This window comes from Talpa occidentalis, unplaced genomic scaffold (genome assembly GCF_014898055.3).
Source record: "Talpa occidentalis isolate TD23 unplaced genomic scaffold, MPIMG_talOcc4v2.1 talOcc4.9, whole genome shotgun sequence".
NCBI classification, from domain to species: domain Eukaryota; kingdom Metazoa; phylum Chordata; class Mammalia; order Eulipotyphla; family Talpidae; genus Talpa; species Talpa occidentalis.
This window is the reverse complement of record NW_023605305.1, coordinates 13,213,063-13,233,577: the sequence shown is the minus strand read 5'-3', so window position 1 is coordinate 13,233,577 and position 20,515 is coordinate 13,213,063. Positions and strand designations below refer to the sequence as shown.

At 47.7% G+C, this 20,515-nt stretch overlaps 2 protein-coding genes and 1 long non-coding RNA gene across 6 annotated transcripts in view; 1 reads left to right on the top strand and 2 right to left on the bottom strand.

The window, feature by feature from the left end:
- Window positions 1-9,167, bottom strand: part of ELOA (elongin A) — a 49,636-nt gene extending 40,469 nt beyond the window's left edge. Inside the window, exon 1 of the mRNA XM_054691733.1 lies at window positions 9,034-9,167. Within this exon, the coding sequence (XP_054547708.1) occupies window positions 9,034-9,126 (93 nt within the window). The 5' untranslated portion in view covers window positions 9,127-9,167. The remainder of the gene's footprint in view (window positions 1-9,033) is intronic.
- LOC119235198 (uncharacterized) overlaps window positions 1-18,647 on the top strand; it is a 43,943-nt gene extending 25,296 nt beyond the window's left edge. Inside the window, exons 4-5 of one of the 4 annotated variants that reach the window (XR_008550421.1) lie at window positions 69-195; window positions 1,832-2,041. This is a non-coding gene — a long non-coding RNA (uncharacterized LOC119235198). Of the gene's footprint in view, window positions 1-68; window positions 196-1,831; window positions 2,042-4,793; window positions 4,812-18,519 lie in introns of those variants that run through there. The other 3 variants (XR_005122801.2, XR_008550422.1, XR_005122803.2) reach the window with 3 other exon arrangements.
- On the bottom strand, window positions 9,123-12,705 carry RPL11 (ribosomal protein L11). The gene is made up of 6 exons (XM_037498358.2): window positions 12,679-12,705; window positions 11,810-11,960; window positions 11,019-11,125; window positions 10,762-10,893; window positions 9,635-9,745; window positions 9,123-9,201 (listed from the first exon to the last, which is right to left on the bottom strand). The coding sequence occupies exons 1-6, from the start codon at window positions 12,682-12,684 to the stop codon at window positions 9,172-9,174; spliced, it is 537 nt and encodes a 178-aa protein (XP_037354255.1). The 5' UTR covers window positions 12,685-12,705; the 3' UTR covers window positions 9,123-9,171.
- Window positions 18,648-20,515: the final 1,868 nt, after the last annotated feature.

Genomic DNA, 20,515 nt, shown 5'->3' with positions numbered 1-20,515 from the left:
GTAGTTTTGACTAAAATGTACAAATACCAGTTATCACACAGCTGTCCCCCTTTGTATCCCTTATCCAGCTGCCTGAATTCAGGTCACAGCATCTCACATCAGGAGCATGGCTAAATGTTCCTGCGGCTTCCGCCTCTGCCCAGTCTCAATGCCCCATATACAACTGCTGCTAGGATGAGCTTTCAAAAGACAAAGGTAACTAATAATAATTAGGACCATTCATGTCATAATAACTTCAACACCTTATTTTTATTCCCCATGATAACAAAGTCCATATAAATATGTATCCCTATTTACCAGCTAAAAGTGAATTCAGAGAAATTAAGAAATTTACCAAGATCAGGTTAAGAGTGAGGACTGAGATTCCATACAAGATCGCTAGAGCGCCAGGGCTCGTGCCCTCCAGTTAGGAGTGGTTTTCTACCAGGCTCCCAGCACCTCTCTCAGCTCCAGATACACCAAGTAACTTAACACATCCACACCTCAGTGAGCACTGCTGCCTTGCCCGGAATGACTTTCCTCAATCCTTTTCTTCACCTGATTCATGCCTGGCTCTGAGATTTAAATCAAATGAGTTTTTTGTCATCATCCCACCTCCCCAGGCCTCCAGTACTCACAGAACAGCTTGGAAACCTCCAGCATGCCACACATCAGTCTTTTAACCTGGTCTCAAGAAGGGCATGTCACACTGGAGGGTGCCTGATTTTAGACAGCACATGAACACAGTACTAAATATTGAAACACAAAGTGAGAAATATCCCCTTTCTAATTATTTTTCAAACTGATGACAAGGAGTCATTGTGGTGGTGGTGATTAGGGTGGCCACATGCCTCTATAGCTGGGCTGCCTGGGTTCAGCCCCTGCTATGGCCTTAACTAGCAGAATGAGCTCTCTGTGCCTCAGCTTCATCTTTACTATACAAGTAACACAGGGGGAATGAGGGCATGTAGCCATGCTGGTACTCGCCAGCACCTCTCTAACCACTGCCACTGATTTGCAAATAGAACAAGCCTCAGGCCCAGAGTCTAGCAGGCAACAGCATCCAACAGCTAGTGATACTAATGATGTTCCATTTAAAATAAACATTTAGATAATACAGGTGGTACATGGATATGGCATGTTAATAATAGCAGCACTGGAATGAACAAAGTTGGAGAAATATACTCAAATGTTCTCATCAAAAAAAGGGAATGGAGTCCAGCAAGATGTTGAAGAGTGAACATATATGAAGTCACGTCCTCCACGTACTTAGGACATCATACATATACAAAATTCCCTGAATGAAGAACAAAGGACAGTTGCATACATCAAAAGAGGCAACACTGCAGAGGGGCAGGAAAAACCGACATTTAATCCCATTTGGAGTGTCACCCAGGCAGTGCCACCTGAGGGGGGGAGGGGAATACTATACAGAGCCTCTCTGCTGTTGCTAACTGAAAGAGGGGCTCAGGCCCACTTCTGGGACTTTAGAACCAGGGCACTACTAGAGGTGGGGTACAGTAGAGTTGGGTCCACACTCAGACACTATAGGAGTAGGGGTACAGAGACCTGCAGGAGGCCACAGTAGAGTGACACCTGCAAATGCAGATGCTATGCTCCCGGATAGCAGCTAGGCAGACAGAGCTGGAGAGTGAAACTCCCAATCATTAAATAGGAGAGTGTGAGGACAGCGGATATTGCTGGTTGGCTGCCAGCACCTGGTCTGTGTAAGGAGGTGACTGTCAGCATGTCAACTTGAGCTTGGGGCACCCTACTATGAATAATGAACTGGTGGGGGAGGACTAGATTGGTTCCCCTGTGTCTCCATATGCACTTACTCTATTGTCTGCAGCTATGTTACGGGAGGTAACTACAGACCAGTATCTCTGATGAATGATGATGTGAAATTCTCAACAAAATACAGTGAAAGGAATTCAACAGTACATTGAAAAGATCATACAACATTACCAAGTGGAATTTATTCACACTAAAGGCCCCATCAAAAAAGCTATGAGAAACAATAAATGAGTACAGCAAAGTGGCAGTTTATAAAATTAATGTACAAAAATGTTGCATTTTAAAATACCACACAATACAGGATTCAGGCTTACAATGGAATACTATTCAACTCTAAGGAAAGATGAATTGTTACCATTTATAGAAAAATGAAGGAGTTTAAGAGATTTATGTGTAGTAAAGTCAGAGAGATAAATATTGGACAATGAGTATAAATCAAGAATCAAAGCAGATGAACGGACAAAGCAAAATAATTTTAACTACTGAGCACTGATAACTAAGTTTTCTGAGGCTAAAAGGGAGATGGGAGGAAGAAAGAGCCAAAGGGGTAGATGTTGGGGAAGGGGGCGCGGGCTGGGCACATTGTTATAAGGAGTGTAAACTGTGTTAATTTGCAAGGAGTGCAGCATCAAGGAAGTATTTTTATAGGTTGCTGGGAAAGACTAAGATGCCTGTCATATTTTAAAAAGTAACTTGATTGCAGTAATCATTTTACAATGTATACATGTATAAGTTATTGGTTATTCAGCTTAAAAATATACAATTTTGTCAATTACCACTAAGTAAATTTGAGGGGGAGAGAGTTGGTGAAGCTTGCAGGAAACTGCATCCCTCAGGGACAGATTCTCTTCCACAGCTGTATCTCCCAGATAAAGAGCCAGGCACACAGTGGGTGGTCAATGTGAATGTGCTGAATGAGTTCAGCATTCTTACACCATTCATGGTAGATACTCCTAGGATGTGAGATGTCTTCCAAGTTCACCAGTTTATTTTTTTTTAAAGATTTATTTATGCATACAAGAACTGAGATGCAGGCCAGAGGGGTGGGGGGGTGAGAGGATTCACCAGAGACACAGTGGGGAGCAGAACAGGCAGATTGACTGAAATACACTGCTGAGGGGAGCAGCAGGTAAGCCAGGAGAGTCTGCTGCGCCATGTGGGTAGCTTTGACCAGGGATTGAACTCATGCTGCAGCAGCTGCGGACAGCTTCATGGGTTGCATCTTAACCCTTTGTGCCACCAGGAAGGCCCCAAGTTCACCAGTTTAAACCCAGTAGAGAAGGATACAGAAGTGTATATAGTTCAGTGGTCCTCAGAGCATGGTTCTTGAATTAAGTCTCAGTATCACCTGGGAACTTTTTAGAAATGCCAATTATAAGACACCACCCAGATCCTTGCAATCTAATTTTTACAAGTCTTACAAGATATTCATAAGATAGATACAAAGTAGGACTGCAAAATAACCAAGAATCCAGAGAGCAAGAGCAGAGATGAGAAAGCTGCTCACCGGAAGTTCTCTGATTAGCACAGACCTGTAGGTTGTGACACAAGCAACTGCCAAGAGGACCCTTTTCTTGTTAAACATTCATTTCTCATAGATATAGCAAGTACCAGACCAGGTAACAAGGCAGAATGGGTTAGGCTTGGTTCTGCCATTAACCAGCCCTGTGATCTTGAACGCAGCTCTGTACCTCTCAAGCCCTTTTCTTTTTCCATTGAGAGGGGCCTGCCCTTCAGTAGTATTCTTCCATATTTGGTGCAAGACTCTCAGATGAGTCTTCACTCCTCTCCCGCCATCAGTATGCTAATCTTCACTAAGAAAAATGCAAGCAATCAACAAACAAACAAATAAATAAAACATGCCTCTATTAAAAAAAAAAAAAGAAAAGAATGGAGTCATCTTGTTACTGGGCAGAGTCTAAAAAAAAAAAAAAAAGAAAGAAAAAGAAAAATGCAAGCAATCAGAAGAGAGCTTCCATACACCTCCAACCCACCAGCACCTCCCACACACTCAGATGCACCGCTACTACCACAGCCAGAACATGCTTATACTCAAATCTTACTCATCTTTGATCCACTTTGACAGAACACCTTGGAGCTGTCTGTCCTAGCAATCTCCAGTCACATACCTCCCTCCTCTTGTAAGCCCACTCCAGTCAGAACTTCATGTCTATCATCCTACCGCACTGCTCAGTCAAGGTCATTAGTGACCTCCATGGTGTGAAATCCAGGAGCCAGTGCTCACTCATCTTAACTTCTTCCCAGTTCACCACGGATTGCTCCCCCAAACACTTAGGCCCTAAAAATGCTAGTTGAAAGGGAATTGTTTCATGAAAGGTTTTTCAGAGCATTTGTATGTAAATGGAAGTGATGTAAAATACTTATTTTTATTGTGGGTTGTGGTCAAAACTTTTAAAGTCTCTGATACAACCAATCAATCTCAACCCTGTGTTGTAAAAATGGGCATTTCTGAGCCCCACAAAGTTCAGGAATCTCCATGTCTAACAGGTGATCGATCCAGGTGGCCCTAAACTCTGTGAACTCAAACCTATGCCCAGGACCCAACACATCCAAGAGTTTTCTACTTTTCAGTTGAGGGGGGAGGCATAGGATGCTCTTAGGGGGAACAAATCTCAACCTACATTTATTTATTTTTGGTGGTGGTAGGGATGATTTGGAAAAGCATATCACTGTACTAGGGAGGAACCCTATTTTGTTATAACACTGAGATGAGCACTGGATTTTTTCCCTCTTGAAAAGTAGAACATGTACTTTTTGGTCTACTTAGAATGTTCCACGTTATGCTTCATGTAAGCAATCAATTATTTGTTGAATGAAGAGATAAATAATAAACTGAGAAAAGAAGCTAAGACCTGGTCTTTCTTGAAGTCATTGTTACTCCCAAAGCCCAGTCCTTCACAGATTTTAGGGTCTCCTTGAAAGAAGGGAAGTCTGGCAAACAACCCCCTGCTGAGCTTACTCACTGACCTTTACCTCATCCTCCTCTTCTTTTCCAGCAAAGAGTAGTACTCAAGGCACAGATTTGGAAAAAAGGCCTGGTGGCAGAACTAATGAAACTCTTCAATAGACACCTATAGTATCTGCCAGGGACCTACAAGGGATTTGAGATGCTTAAACTCCAAATTCTATGCTCTTATTCACTATAATATAATGAATAATATAATGTTTGAGCAGTACTAATCTCTAAAGCAAAAAATAAAATACACTTAAGTAAAATACTTCCAGAGCCAGTCACTGTAATATTAAAAGGGTTGTAGTTATACTATCACAGCAATCCCTTCAAACAAGGTAACAGGGAGCCTAGACCACCATTCCTACTTTCAAGCTTTCAGACCCAGGTAACTACTGACATATTTAGCGTACAAATTGTGAAAAATATAATTACGTAACACCCTGAAATCAAGTTACAAGAGCTCAATTGGTACAATCAAGGCTCACCAACTTTGTTGTATTAATGGAAACAAACCATTTGTAGTTGTTTCCTAAAGCTTCCCTGCACCTGCACCTTGAAGAGTCAAGTTCTGTCCTCCTGGTGCCCTGGGTCTTAAGCTGGATTCCCCTCTGACAACCACTACTGTGGTTTCCATAACAAGCTGCTCTGAAAGTGGTTCTGTACCCCCAGGCACCAGCTACATCCCTAGGGGCTGGCAGCTTAAACCTATTTGTAGGTGGTTTCTGGGTCCTGACCTTGCTACTCACCTAAAAGGGCTAGGCCTTAACCCTTTAGGACTCAGGTCCCTCTGACAAGCTACACATTGTGGTCTTTTTGTTTTGTTTTGTTTAAAAGATTTATTTATTTATGCACACAAGAGCTGAGGTACAGGTCAGAGATGCAGGGGGTGAGAGGATCCACCAGAGACAGAGTGGGGAACAGAACAGGCAGACTGAGACTGCTGAGGGGAGCAGTAGGCGAGACAGGAGAGGTCTGCTCGCCATGTGGGTTTCTCCTTGGCCTGCTGGGGATCGAACTCGGGCTGCAGAGGCTGCAGATTGCTTCATAGTGCAGCACTTAACCCCTTGCGCCACCAGGGAGGCCCCATATTGTGGTCTTGACCCACCATTTGGCTGGGTCACCTGAGCATACATATGAACAGGTTAGAACTAACAGGGGCTTAAAGTACAGGGTAGGGTAGAAGAACAACATTCAAAAGACCAAGGGCAATACACAGAATCTAGAGGGCCAGAGAGGCTGCAACCTGCTGTTACCTGCACATGATCTTAGATGCTGGCAAGGGAAACAGAGTAGGAATTATAACACAATGACCTTTCTCCAGCTTAATGTCCTTCCAACCACACAAATCTAACAGGTTTAAGATTCTAAATAATGATCTTACAGGGACTTAACAGGACAAACAATTCTGGGCAATTCTAAAAACTGACATTCCTGACAGTTAGTGCTAGCTGTACAGATAAGGCAATGTCCCATGTCTAAAAGACGGCAACTTATGAAGTCAGTATAATGACATGAGAACATACTTGTTACAGTGGGAAAAGAATAAACTGAAATTATAGCTATAAAACCCTCTCCATTATGTTTGTTAAAAAGCCTAGGTTGGGCCTCCTTTGCGGCACAGGGGGTTAAGATGGAACCTACGAAGCTGTCCGCAGCCACTGCAACATGACTTTGATCCCCTACCAGGGAGCTACCCACATGGCGTAGCACACCTTGCGCATCTCGCCTGCTGCTCCCCTCAGCAGTGTGTTTCAGTCAGTCTGCCTGTTCTGTTCCCCACTCTGTCTCTGGTGAATCCACTCACCCCCCACACCTCTGGCCTGTACCCCATTTCTTGTGTGCATACATAAATCAATCTTAAAAAAAAGAAAAGAAAAAGGCCAGGTTAACATTAATCACATTTTTAGTGTTTTCCATAGGGTAGAAAACCTGTCAATAGTCCCTTATCATGCACAATTTCCCACCAATTGTTTGGCATAGTTTCTACCTCACAATTCAAAAGAACACATGCACACACCCAGTGTTTTAGTTTTGATGTATTTTTTTAAAAGATTTTATTTTTTGCACAGAACTGCGGTGAAGGCAGTGAGAGGATTCACCAGAGAGAGTGGGGAGTGGAATAGGCAGATCTACTGAAATACACTGCTGAGGGAAGCAGTGGGTGAGAGAGGTTTGCTGGGCCATGTAGGTTAGCTCCCTGGCTGGGGATTGAACTTAGACCACAATGGTGATAGTGCTGTGACATAACCCCTAGGCCACCAGGGAGGCCCCAGTTTTGATCCTATCTTTAAAAGAATCCTACTTTTAGCTGGATTAACTCTTTGACCAGCATATGTGCATGAAAATGCTATCACTTCAATACAATAACCCATTTGATGTCCCCATTTTTGCTTTAATTTCGGGCAGCAGCTAGAGCCTCCAAAGGTAGGCTGTGACTTGGCCCCCTACTGGCCTGATCTGATCTCTCCCTCAACCCTGCTTTCTTTAAATGCTGTTCTATCAAATACCATTTGCACAGCTGGCTAGCTCCATCAAATACCAGTGCCCACCTCATCCCTGACTCCACAGCACCTCACCTATGTATGATTATCCTGATGGCATGATGTTTCAACATCTTTCAGACACGAATGCTGAGATCATCCACATGATGATCACTTACTGTGACCATCAACAGCACGCCCCCACGAAACTTCAAATTCCCCTAACTTGAGAATTCTTGCCCTAGAGGGGAGTTGCAGCACCAGAATATTCATTCAGCAAAATAGCATCCAGTATTACTGGACCTGGTAGCGGGATATGGACATATGCCCACCAGGGACTTTATCTTACATACAACCACAATGTAATATAGGGTCATCTAATACTGACTCAAGTTTTCATAGGTAGCGGCTGAAGAAATGCGATAAACTCAAGAACATAAATTTTATAAAACTAAAGAAATCTTGGATATTGGGACTCCCTGGTGGCATAGGGATAAAGTCCCAGTGCTATTGAGCTATCGCCAGCCACCAAGGCATGAGTTCTATCCCCGGCCAGGGAGCTGACCCACATGGTGCAGCAGACCTCTCCTGTCTCGCCCCCTGCTCTCCTCAGCAGTGTATTCTGGTTAAGTCTGCCTAGTCTACTCCCCACTCTGTCGCTAGTGAATCCTCTCACCCCCTGCACCTCTGGTCTGCATCCCACTTCTTGTATGCATAAATAAATCTTTAAAAAGTGAGGTCTCCTCCTCTAAAATTGAAGCTAAATTACAAAAACCAGATTTCTTCAACTTCACTCCAGTTCTAAGGTGGTCACCCTGGCCCTACAGTAAGAAATTGAGAATGAAGACACATGCATATTTTAAGTGAAATAAAGTGTATGGTAATACATTCCATGATTCTCCCTTTAACCAACCAGATCTGATCTTACTATTAAGACTATTATCAACACAACAAGTCATATTTTCATAAAATGTTAGCCATACTAGATCATCTTCTGGTTTCAAAATACCTACGGGGTAAAAAACCAGACCCATTTAACAAATGAAAAGGAGGCCCAAGGACAGCGGAACCCCAGGCACGAGTACGTTACTGCGCTAAGTTACCGTGTGTGCTCATAGTTTAAACATGGTTTGTAAACCGTGAACTACCAGTCAAATATTTTGTCTAATGGCCAGAGAAATGGCAACTTTGGAGTATTATCGGTCCCAGTTCCAGTTCTACCAAAAGGTAGTAATATTTTTCATACACCAAAACACAAACCTTTTTTTGAGCACTACATGCCTGGTGAGGTCTGTATTCTACTGGTATAAAACCCTCTGAAGGACGTAGCCATTATTACTACTTCTATGATACAGATGCAGAAACTGAGATAAGAAATTGACTTAATTAGCTAATAAGAGACAACCAAATCCAGCCAGCTTGTCTCTCTCTATATACTGCCTCTCAACTACTCTACAGTTTCTTCTTTAAAAGAAAACTGAGTCTGAACAGTTAAACCAAAACTTAATCCCAAATATCCTACCAAAGCCTGTGATTTCCTCATCAGTCATCAGTACTGCTGAAATCTCCAGAACAGAATTACTGAGAAGAGTGTCCTAGGACATGGGCGCACTTCATCCCGAGGGTCTAAATTCAACCCCCAACCCAACCGTACCCTCCACCCCCTCTAAAACCAGTTTCCATGAGACCACTGCACCACAGCCTATCAAGCAGGGTGCGACGAGCACAAGCAATGCTGCAAAGCTCGTGCTTGGGTCATCCAGGAAACACTGGCATCCAATCAGAGGACAACAGGGTTGTTACCAGCCATTCCCATCGAAGCTTTGAGTGGCTTGAGGTCCAAGGACTTGAATATGGCCAGGCTCCTTTCACAGAACACACAACAGTAACGTACATTTCACTGAACAGATTTTATTAGTCTTTTTGGATAGAAACAGGAATTTATTTGCCAGGAAGGATGATCCCATCATACTGAAAAAGAAGAGATTTTGTTTTTTTCAGAAAAGGAGGCAACAGGAAAGATTGCAGCATAGGATAACATTTGAGAATTCAAATCTCATACGTAAACTTCAGATTTCAATACCACATCCCTCTGGACTAAGTAGGAAGCTGGCCAGTTGTAACAACTGCTAAATTGCTCAACTGCACTATACCCCAAGAAAAAGGGGGCTCCTATTTAAGCTATAATCCTCCCCCTTCCAACTACCTGCATTCAGATGGGTGGGGAGACCTCGTTCTAGATCATCTTTTAGAGCAGGCCTAGAAGCCCCATTTGCCAAGGCACCCAAAAATTCTATCGTTAAGAAGGTACCCACCAAATGATGCATGATTTTTGTATACCCAATCCCAATGCCATTCACCAACACCACATTCCACCACTTCACCTGAGATAAGTCAGCTTTACCTTCTGCTGGAACCAGCGCATGGCCTCCTCTTTGCTGATTCTGTGTTTGGCCCCAATGCAGCCTGTCCTGCGTTTCTTGTCTGCGATGCTGAAACCTGGCCTACCCAGCACCTGTCCCAGGAATAACCAACAGTCACCTAGCCAGCTCAGAGTAAAGAGCAGACGGACAAGACTCACACATTGAAGATGGATCGCCTGATGGCCCAAAGCATTCTGGAGCCAGAGACCCATGACCTCATGATCCGATGAAACTGCTACAGCATGCTAGACCACGCACCACCATACTACAGGTTCGCTTTGAAGGCTGAACCTTTCATCCCCCAACTTCCAATAGTTGCTAAGGATTCTCCACCACCATGCCCACATTTCCAAAGTACTTTGAAAAAACAAAGTCTTATTGTAACGTACACACTGCAGAAACTTAAAATTCTAGAAGCACAAATACTTTCCCCATGATTCAGCTAAGTGGTGCTTTTTAAAAGTTTGCTCATCCCAAACTGCCTGTGAGCATCCCAATCTCATTATTGGTTGGAGATATTCAAATTGAACGAGGGCTGTCGTCATTCAGCCTTCACACTAATCAACACTTTCGGTGATCGCTTACTTGGTTTTTATGATTGGACCAAAACACTGCAGTAACACAAATGGTTGTTTCTACATTAAAATCCCTGCCCCAAGCAAACAGCCCAACCAGCAGATGTACGTCTATGTCCTCTAGATGGAAGCCACTCCACCCCCAGACCTAAAGAAGCTGGGAAAGAGCACCTCAACACAGCCAACCCACAAGCCAACTGCACTGCCAATACTCTCAATCCGCCCCCTCCCCAATACTCTCAATTTTTCAATTCAGTGGCTGATAGGCTGGCAGTTTCCTTTACCCATCTTTAAGCCAGGCTGGTGTTTGCTAAATCCTAGACTGTATACTTTTTAACAGCAGGACTTTTATCTACCTGGTCCATATTGTAGCCCTACACCTGCCACAAATGTGGCACATCTTCCCTACAGGAAGAACATAAAGGCAAACAATACTCAAAGTTCAATCCAACATCTTAACAGGACAGCCACATCAACTAAAGGAAAAGCAGATTCCACTCTCCTCAGACCAGGAGTGGAATAAATATTCATACCACATAGAAGTCCAGGCCGTAGATACCAATGCTTGGATCATATTTGATTCCCAGATCGATGTGTTCCTGGATCCCAAAGCCAAAGTTTCCAGTATCTGAGAAGTTATTTTTTCGTAACTCGTATTCTCGCACCTGAGGAGGAAATGCAGCACATTCCTTGTTAACTCAAACCCTCCCAAAATAACTAGTTTGGTATGCAACAGTCAGCACCTGAGAAATACAAGTTGAGTATCACTGCAGGATGGCATCCACCTTACCTTTAGACCTTTCTCCAAGATTTCTTCTGCCTTGGCACCACGGACTGTGCAATGAACAGCAATTTTTTCATTTCTCCGGATGCCAAAGGATCTGACAGTGTATCTAGCTGCAGACAGGGATAAAACGGATAATTTCAGATCCCCTGCATACAAACCCTTCCCTCAGAAAAGTACCTCCAAAAGTCATTTAGGTAGCAATACAAGCTCTTAAGTGTTGTGTTCTAACCAGTGTCACGCACACCTGTTAATCAGCTCTAGTTATAACAAAGGAAACATTTTCCGACTTTCAATTCAGTCATACTTAATATCCTAAAACAATGAAACTTTAAAAGGTAACAAAACAGCAATGGTTACATTGTGCTTGGTTTGTAGCAGGCATTTCATAAACACTAAATCATCGTATCCTTTACAATCTTACACTCTATCAAGCCTTTATGCAGAAAAGAGGCTGAAACCCAAAGGGGCCAGTCTCAGAATAACCGGTGATGTGGCCAGATCTGAAGCAAGTTGGATGCTAGCCATGTTCCCACCTGGCCTATACAACCCACTGATAATCATTACTTGGAAAACCTGCAATTGGTTAAGTCTTCCTCTCTGCTCTTATAATACCTGGTATTCCAATGCCACAAGCAATTTAAAAAAATGATTACTTTTTAGGTAGTTCAGAAAGCTAATGCTTTTAGGGGATACCACTGTCACTTTCAAAATAGCCTCTGAACAGGACTGACAGGAGGTAAGTCAACACCCAGACCTGCCCGGCGCCGGCCCTCTCCCTGTCTGCCACTACTCACCTTTGGAGAACACGGGGGTCTGACCTGTGAGCTGCTCCAGCACCTTGGCTGCCCGGGTCAGTCTGTCTCCACTCTCCCCCACACAGATGTTGAGGCAGAGCTTGCGGATGCGAAGTTCCCGCATGGGGTTCTCCTTTTCACCCTGATCCTGCTACAAGGAAGCACAGCAGTCAGCACCGCCACGGCGGCCAGGCCCCTGTTCCCACACATGGCCAGTTTACTGATGCTCACTCCAAGCTATCAGGAAGCCCCTAATGGTGTGGCGAGGAGGCGGCATCGAGGGAGACGGTTCGGGGCTGCTTCTTCCTTCACGCACCGAAGGGGCCAAGATAGGATAAGCTGGAGGACACATCCCAGAGAGGCTCGCCGAGCAGGGGAGGGCAGCGCGCCCCCAGGAGAAGGCCGGCTCCCGGGTGAGGCTCAGCACTAGCCGCGGGGGCGCGGAGCACGTGGCTCGCGGGGGGCCCCGTCCCAGTCGGGGCGCTTCGGCGGCCGCGGCCAAGGCTGCGTCTTCCCCGAGCGCAACACGGGCGGCCCCCCCGCCCCGGACCCGCCAGTCTCAAGCCCCGAGCCCAGCCTCAGGCCCGACCCTGTGCCAGGCCCCTCCGTTCGCGCCACTCGCCCGGCTGCAGCCCCCGGCGAGCTGCCCAGCCCTCCCGGCGGCGGTCTCCAGGGCCGCTCGGGCGGGGCAGGGGCAGGCGACGGGGCCCGGCTCCGAGCCCTCAGCTCGCGGGGGCCTGCCAGTCTGGGCACGGCCAGCACTGCGGGCCCCGTACTCCTCGGGCCGCGGGCGAGGCAAGCCCCGCAAGCTGGGCCGGCCACGGATGGAGGCGGATGAAAGGAGGCAAACCCGGCGCTCGGCTACTCACCGCCATGATGGGGAACAGGAAGAGAGAGCGGCGCTTCCGGCCCACGGCCTTATGGGCCAGGAGGCGGCCCTTGCCCGCCGCCCCCAGGGAGACGCGGCGCGGGCGCAGCTCGTCGGCTGCCCCGCCGCCTGGTGGACTCAGCTCGCAACTGCAGGCGGCGCCGCCGGCGGCCCGGACCGAGGGCTGAAAACAGCCTTCGGGGCTCCGGCAAGCGGCCCTTTCCTGAGTTTCTGGACCCCTTTCACCGCCTCCCCCCAGCATCAAGACCTGGTGGTTCTGGTGTAATGAGAGTGCCGGAGCGACATGAAATCACCATGCAAATTAGGAAGTGACGTATTCTGCAGCCAAGTGAACAAAGGGAATTTGCAGGAAGAGACCGGAGTGGCGGCTTCAGACCCGGAGCTGCAAAGACAGGCGGGCGGCCGCGGCCTGTCCCGCCGGCTCGAGCCGGGTGGCCTTGGGTCATTAACTAGACCTCTTTGCCTCCGTTTTCGTCATCTTTACAGGGGGGCTTGTATTACGTGATTGTGGAAATTAGGTGACGTGGTGGTGGAGCGCACAGGGCAAGCACAGTGCCCCCTCGTCACCAGTGTAAGCCCGCGCGAGCCCGGCGCCCCGTGTGCCAAAGTGTCAGGCGTGGAAGGCAGGGAGAAGAGGGTCGTCCTGCACCAGGACGGCCTGCAGAGACCTGGCCACGGGACGCCAATCCCAGGCAGTAACAGGGCTCCCCGGCTGACGCTAAATTCTCAGCAGCGGGACGCGGGGGCGGGGGTGGGGGGTGACGGATCCACACCCTGGGCAGAGGGTGACCTCGAGTCAGCCAGTTCCTTTAACAGGGAGAAGCGGGGGAAGGAGAAGCTACAGGGCTTTGGTAGCAAAGGAGCCCAGCCGTGGCCTCCTGCGGCCGCAGTTCCCTTCTCTCGCCACCGAAGGGGAGTTAGAGCCCCCCAGCTCTCGGGGACACCGGAGCGCTTCTGCGAATCAGGACTAAAGCCGGAGGGCAAAGGGGAACAGCCCCGCCTTGGCTCCTCCTCTCTCCGGCGGCCACTGGCTCCCCAGAGGCGGAGGAGGTAGGTGCCCAGCTGGACCTCTGGGAGCCGCAGGTACGAGCGAGGCGCCGCTTCAAAACTGGCAATAAAGAAGCTGCTGAAAGCAACAAGGACAGTTGGCAAAACCTGAAAAGACGCACAGCATCATTTCATTCAACATTATTGCATTATAATAGGAAAGAGAAAAAAGAAATCCCCGCCCAAGTGGAATCAGAGGTGGTTTTTCCAAAGACCTGGTTTAGTTACTCGTGTCCTTACGCTTAAGGTCACAGTCAGTGACCAAGAACCTGCTGGGGACATGTTCATTTAATGTCCTCATTCTGATGACTGGAACTTGGCTATAGGAGAATGTGCTTGGGTTTAAGTAATACAATTTAGTGTTTGGGACCCAGGGGCATGCTATCTGCACTCTCAAATGTTCAGAAAAAAATGAACGGAGGGAGAAGAATAAAGCAAATGGGGTGTATTTAAGATGTGGGGGACCTGGATAAAAAATATATAGGGCGTCTTGCAACATCTCTATAATTCTGAAATTGTCAAAGTGGAGTTAATAACTTCAGGGTAACATGTACCTAGGAAGACAGAGAAGGGAGCTCCTCCCTCCAAATCCCAGCCTGTCCCTCGCCTCTGACTTTTTTCCAACACAGAAATGAGCTCTCTGGGCCTCCCTGGTGGCGCAGGAGGTTGAGTGCAGCGCCAAGGCTGTCCTCAGCCTCTGAAGTGCGGGTTCGATCCCCACGGGCAGGGGAGATACCCACATGGCACAGCAGACCTCTCATGTCTTGCCTGCTTTTCCCCTCAGCAGTGCATTTCAGTCAGTCTGCCTGTTCTGTTCCCTACTTTGTCTCTGGTGAATCCTCTCACCCTCCCGCACATCTGGCCTGTACCCCAGTTCTTACAAAAAAAATAAATAAATCTTAAAAAAAAAAAAAAAAAAAAGAAATGAGCTCTCCATAATACCTCTCAAGCAGTCCAGTGCCGGCATTGTGTTAATGAGAATAGCTAATTAATAGTTACTTTATCATGCCCAGCAGACACCAGCTCATTCAACCTTTAACATCTGGGTGGAGGCTGATACTATTGGTTTTCCATTTTATAGATGAGGAAATAAGTCACACCCAGGGTTAGTGACTTTTTGTTACAGACACTATTTTTTTGAAAGATTTTATTAATTTTTTTAAGCACTGTTGTTATTTATTTATTTTTAAAAAAAACTTCCAAGGCTTAGACGTCAGGAGTGGAAGACAAGTACTGTTCAACTCACTAAAGCTAATTTAAAATAATGAAGTAGGGCCTCCCCGGTGGCGCAGCGGTTGAGCACTGGGTTGCGAAGCTGCCCTCAGCCTCTGCAGCGCCGGTTCGATCCCCGGCTGCTCCCCGGCCACTGGAGGAGGGTCCCACATGGCGCGCAGACCTCTCCAGCCGCCCGCTGCTCCCCTCAGCAGTGTACTTCGGTCCTTCTGCCTGCTCTGCTCCCCGCTCTGGCTCTGGTGAATTCTCTCACCCTCCCGCGCTTCTGACTGTACCCAGTACTTGTATAAATAAATAAAAAATAAATAAATTTAAAAAAAAAAAGAAAATCTTTAAAAAATAAAATAAAATAAAATAATGAAGTAGAATTAATTACATGTGAGAAATGACAGATCATGAATTGGTACACACAGCACAGACTGAACTAACATAATGTGGTCAGAGGCAAGGTGCAAACTTTAGAACGATAAGGGGATAGGTGTTATCTGCCAACTTCCACCACCCCAGAATGGACTACTCACCCTGTAAGTATTATGGATAACATCTGACTAGAAGAAAAAGCGCCCCAATAAATGGTAAAAACTAACATGATATAGAAATGTGAAACATTCATCGATTTCAACTGCAAGAATAATCTCACAGCTCCCCTTGACTGCCATTTATAGTTTTCATAATACCTCTCTAGGTAGATCCTAATCTAATAGGATTTTTAACTTAAATATTAAAATTCTTAGCATAGCACATTCTGTTCAGAATTAAAGATTTTATTTATTTTTGCATAGAAGAACTGGGGTGCAGGTCAGAGGTGTGGTGGGTGAGAGTATTCACCTTAGACAGAGTGGGAAGCAGAACAGGCAGACTGACTGAAATACACTGCTGAGGGGAGCAGTGGGCGAGACAGGAGAGATCTCCTGAGCCATGTGGGTTAGCTCCTTGGTGGGGATCGAATTCAGGCTGCAGTGGAGGGCCGTAGTGGTGGTAGTGCTGAGACTTAACCCCTAGGCCACCAGGGAGGCCCATAGACAGTCAAGCACTGGGGTCTAGTTCTGTTCTAGGAGCTGATGGACTAGATGAGGACCAAAAGCTTCCCCAGTGTTCCCCCTTTTTCTCCCCATCCCCCCAGCTCTCTTGTTCTTGAGTCAGACCCCTAAAGAAAGCAGGGGGAGGGTGCAGGAGTAGACCCAGCACCCCACCTGCTTCCTTTTTAGACATCTGGGGAAGTACAGGCAGAGGCAAAGAGACTTGCTGCGCTTCATTCCTAGTAAAAAGAAAACCTCACTCATGGGGGTTTGGGAAAACTAGAACCAGGGAATGTCACCTCCAAGGCTCCCCCTGGAGCAGCTCTTTCCCAGGTGTGGCTCCACCTGGCGGCGTGAGGTGACTGTCACCACTTGGTGACTTCTGCCAGTAGCTGCTATTTTCTCCTTGGTCTTGATGACCCCAGCCACCACATCTGCCTCATGTCATACACAGCAAAGCAACCTGGGACACAGGATGCAGAAATGAGTGGGGACTACTGGCAGGGCACCAGCTGTGGGACACTTGCAGAGTCTGCCAAATTAGGGACACTTGTTATTGAACATACCAGCTCACTGAATTCCCCCAACAACTCACAGACCTTGTGATACCCATTTTGCAGGTAGGAAAACTGAGGTCAAGAAGTGCAAGGTCATTGTAGGGTAAATGAAGATGGTCAGGCTTTGATGCTATTGTCTTCTCTGGCTATCAACTACAGACTTGAATACAGAAGGCACTTGGGAGTGTGGGCTGGGGGCACACATGCCTAATTGTGTATTCCTGAGTGTGGGTTTAGGCATGTGCCAGCCTTCCTGCCTGGTGTGCCTGTGTACCTGGTTAACTGAGAGAACATTAAAGCCTGGAAAATCCAGAGGGCTCCGGGACTCTCCTTTACCTGTCTGCCCAAATCCCTTTTGAACCTTCCCTGTGCTTGCTGGCACTAGACACACCAACACTTATATTTTAGCTGCTTGACGGTCCTCTCTCCACTGGTAAAGGTCATGGGAAAGCTTTGCTGGGGGTGCCCATGGCTAAAGCCCCCAGTCTCCAGGCAGCCAGCTTCTTCTCTTTGCCGGTCACACCCCTTCAGTCGGATTTCATTTATATTCAACTGTGAACCTGGGATTGCTTTCCCTAGTTTCTTGAAAGGGAGGTTCTTCGGGGAGGTTCTTGAAAACTCCCTGATTTCAAGTGGTGGAGGAAAAAACTTGGCACCTGCTTTCAAGCCATAGCATATTTTTGACAGAGGAGGAAGCAATCAGGCATTGCAAGATCCATGTGGCAACCTTTTTCCAGCCTCTAAAACTAGCCTTTGAACTTCACCCTCCCTGGCCCCCTCCACCTGCCCACAACTTGCCTCCAGCCCTCTTAATTAGGTGGCCCTCAGGGGCAGGAACTTGTTTTCCTTGTTTATTCCTAAAACCTTCCATCTAACACAGAACCGCTGGCATTAAAACACCTACTCCCTATATAGTTGAATTCAGAACAGTCTAGATTAATGGCTTAAGTCAGTCATGCATATCATACCTGGGAAATGGAAGAAACAGACCCTAGGCTGCTGCATAAACCAGATACATTCATCAGGGTCTGAGCCTCTGCATTTAATAGGCTCCATCAGTGGTTTCAACAATCCATCAGGTTTGAAAGCCCCTGCACTAGAGAGTAGGAAGGGAGTCTCTGCTAATCTCTGCTCTATTTACCTCCTCTAGATCAGTGCTTCAAAACTGTGATATGCATCGCAATTACCTGGGAATTTTGTTATAAATGCAGAATTGAGTCTGGTTATAAGGGCAGCAGCAGGTCTGGATTGAGCCCAAGATTCTGCACTAGCCAACTGCAGGGCTGCCCTGGTTGCTGGTCCACAGGGCACATGTTGAGCAGCAAGTCTCCAAAGTGGCCTCTTCCTTGCTGTGTGACACTAGCCAAGTCACTGACTGTCCAGTTTGCCAAGCCAGAAACTTTTGGGTCTCCCTCAGCTCCTCTTCCTCCCCAACCCCTCCCCTACTAGCTAACTGCTAAGTTCTGTGGATTCCCCATCTCTGCATCTCTGGCCTCCACTCATTACTCTTTGAGCCACTGCTGCCACCTGAGTCCAGGGCACCTTCCTTGCCCAGCTGGTCAGCAACAATAACCTGACGGGCTCCCCACTCCCCAGCCTGGGGCCCTTCAGTCCGTTCTCCCAGAGCCAGAGTGCTTATCCTGAAAGACTCCCAGCTTACAACTCAGGTGGGTACAGGAGAAAAGGGCAGGTCACTGGCAGGGTGGACAGGCCTGTGTCCCTGCCCCATCAGACACCTCTCTGTACCTGGAGTTCTGGTCTTCCTGTGCTCACGATGCCTTCCCCACTTCTTCAAGGCCCAGAGACACATCCTCTCTCTGAGAAGCTTCAGGCTGCCCAGGCCATGCCCCTGGTCCCTGCCCCAGGCCCATGCAGCACCCGGGCTGTTACCTGCTTGTTGATGTGAGGGCGTATGATGTGGAGCTCCTGGGGGGTCAAGGCTTATGTTTCCTATTGTATTTGCAGGGGCCACCCCAACATCCATGGCAGATACTTGGCAAATAAGCCCTTTCCCCCAATTAAGTGGGGTTGGCAGTTTTACCTCCTGAGACATGTGGCATCTGTGTTACACAAGAATTTAAACCTTGGTACCACCCCAGGTAAGCCAGTTAACCCTGCTGAGATTCGTTCGCCTCACCTGGGAGGTGGCAGCCACACCACCTGCCCGGCGTGACGGGGAGACAAAGCAGGACGGCAACTCCTGGAGCCTTGGGACGATGCTCTGGCCTCTCACCAGCTTCAAGGGGCCAGGAGGAGCCCCTGTGCCTCTTTCCACCTCCCGCCAACCAAACTGGTGGCCCAGGCACCCCTCCTTTTACAGCCACCCCCCAAACCTCTTGCATCCCTTTACCCCTATTGGTGTGGGAAAACCCAGTGGCAGGAGAGTGGGTTCTGGTGCTTCAGGTGCAGAAGGGCATGAGTCCACCAAAAGGAGGTGCCTTAGACTTTGAGGTACAGATTGATGCTTTCTCCCCACCAGCCCCTATGGCAGGTGTAGGGTAAGTGGTTTAGTCAGGCTTTTATGCCACTGGCCTCTGTGGCTATTGCCTGCGGCCTTGATCTTGTTAATGTAGAAGGTGTGCGGGTGTGGTGCATGCGTGCCTGATGTGAGCACCTGGAGTACAGAGTGGGCATGCGTAAGTGTGCACAAGCTGAGCCTGGAGGCCAGGGCTATAAGGATGGCTATGAGAGGGCAGCTTTGGGAGGGTGAGCGGTGTGACTGCAGACAGGCATAGACCCCAAGAGAATGCCAGAGAGAGCCCAGAGAAAAGGCACAAAGATTCATAGGGGGGGAGGGGGCCTGGGAGGCTCCCTTGCCTGCCTCCCTCCCAGCTCCCTGTCCCCCCTGCCTGGCCTGCACCAGTTGCCCAGCTACACCAGGCTGGGCACAAGGCCCATCCTGAAGGTGAAAGCAGGAACCTGGGCTCAGGAGGAGGTCCCCATACTCGCTAGGCATTCAGGGGTGTGTGTACAAAGGGGAGGAGGCTCTGACTTTTCCTGTATCTGCCTCCTAGGCTGTCCTGGGCACCGTGAACCGGGTGGATGTATCCCTCTTTTCAGCAGCCTGTGTGGAAGCTGACCCATGGCAGGCTTTATGTTTGCTGAACGGATGCAGAATTGTGGCTTCCTATCTCCGGGTCCTGCCCAGGGGCACTGCATGTACCATTTCCTTCCAGCTACTGTGAACTGACAGGTAAGCAAATACAGATAATGGTCCCAGCTCCCATATCTCAGCAACCACCATGTGCCTACCTGCCCTCACAGGCACCACCCCAGGTGCCCCGGAAAAGACCTTATGAGGCAGGTAGTTCTATTCATTTCATGACAGAACTACAATAGGCAGCACCATTCATTCACTAAACCGGTTTTACCTCAGGAGACTGAGGCCAAAAGAAGTTATTTGTCCACAGCCACACAGATCGTAAGGTGATTTGCTCAGACACTCCGAAAACACTCCAGATGACCTATTTCACAGGCATGTTGGAGGTGATGCCGTATCATTTCCATCTGTTAGTTATTTTTACCAGTTTAATGGGAGAAAAGAGCTTAAAGCAATTTTGCATTACATTCCCATAATTACCAGTAATTACCAAAGGCTTTTACAAAGCACATTGACCCTTGAACAACACGAATTTGAACTGTTGGGGTCACTCATATGTGGACTTTTCCCCAATAACTGTAATGGAAGATATTTTGGAGATTGAGGATCATTTGAAAAAAAACACAGATGGGGCCCCCCTGGTTGTGCAAGGGGTTAACCTATGAAGCTATCTGCAGCCACTGAAGTATGAGTTCAATCCCTGGCCAGGGAGCAACCCACATGGCGCAGCAGACCTCTCCTGACTCGCCCACTGCTCCCCTCAGCAGTGTATTTCAGTCAGTCTGCCTGTTCTGTTCCCTACTCTGTCTCTGGTGAATCCTCTCACCCACCACACCTCTGGCCTGTACCCCAGTTCTTGTC

Bases quoted from the DNA above. Each gene is read 5' to 3' on its own strand.
- RPL11 (XM_037498358.2), bottom strand. The intron at 10,894-11,018 runs GTAAGGTGGATG...TTTCCTCCTCAG, and splicing joins TCTTGGAGAAAGGTCTAAAG to GTGCGAGAATACGAGTTACG. The intron at 9,746-10,761 runs GTATGAATATTT...TTCCTGGGACAG, and splicing joins ACGGCCTGGACTTCTATGTG to GTGCTGGGTAGGCCAGGTTT.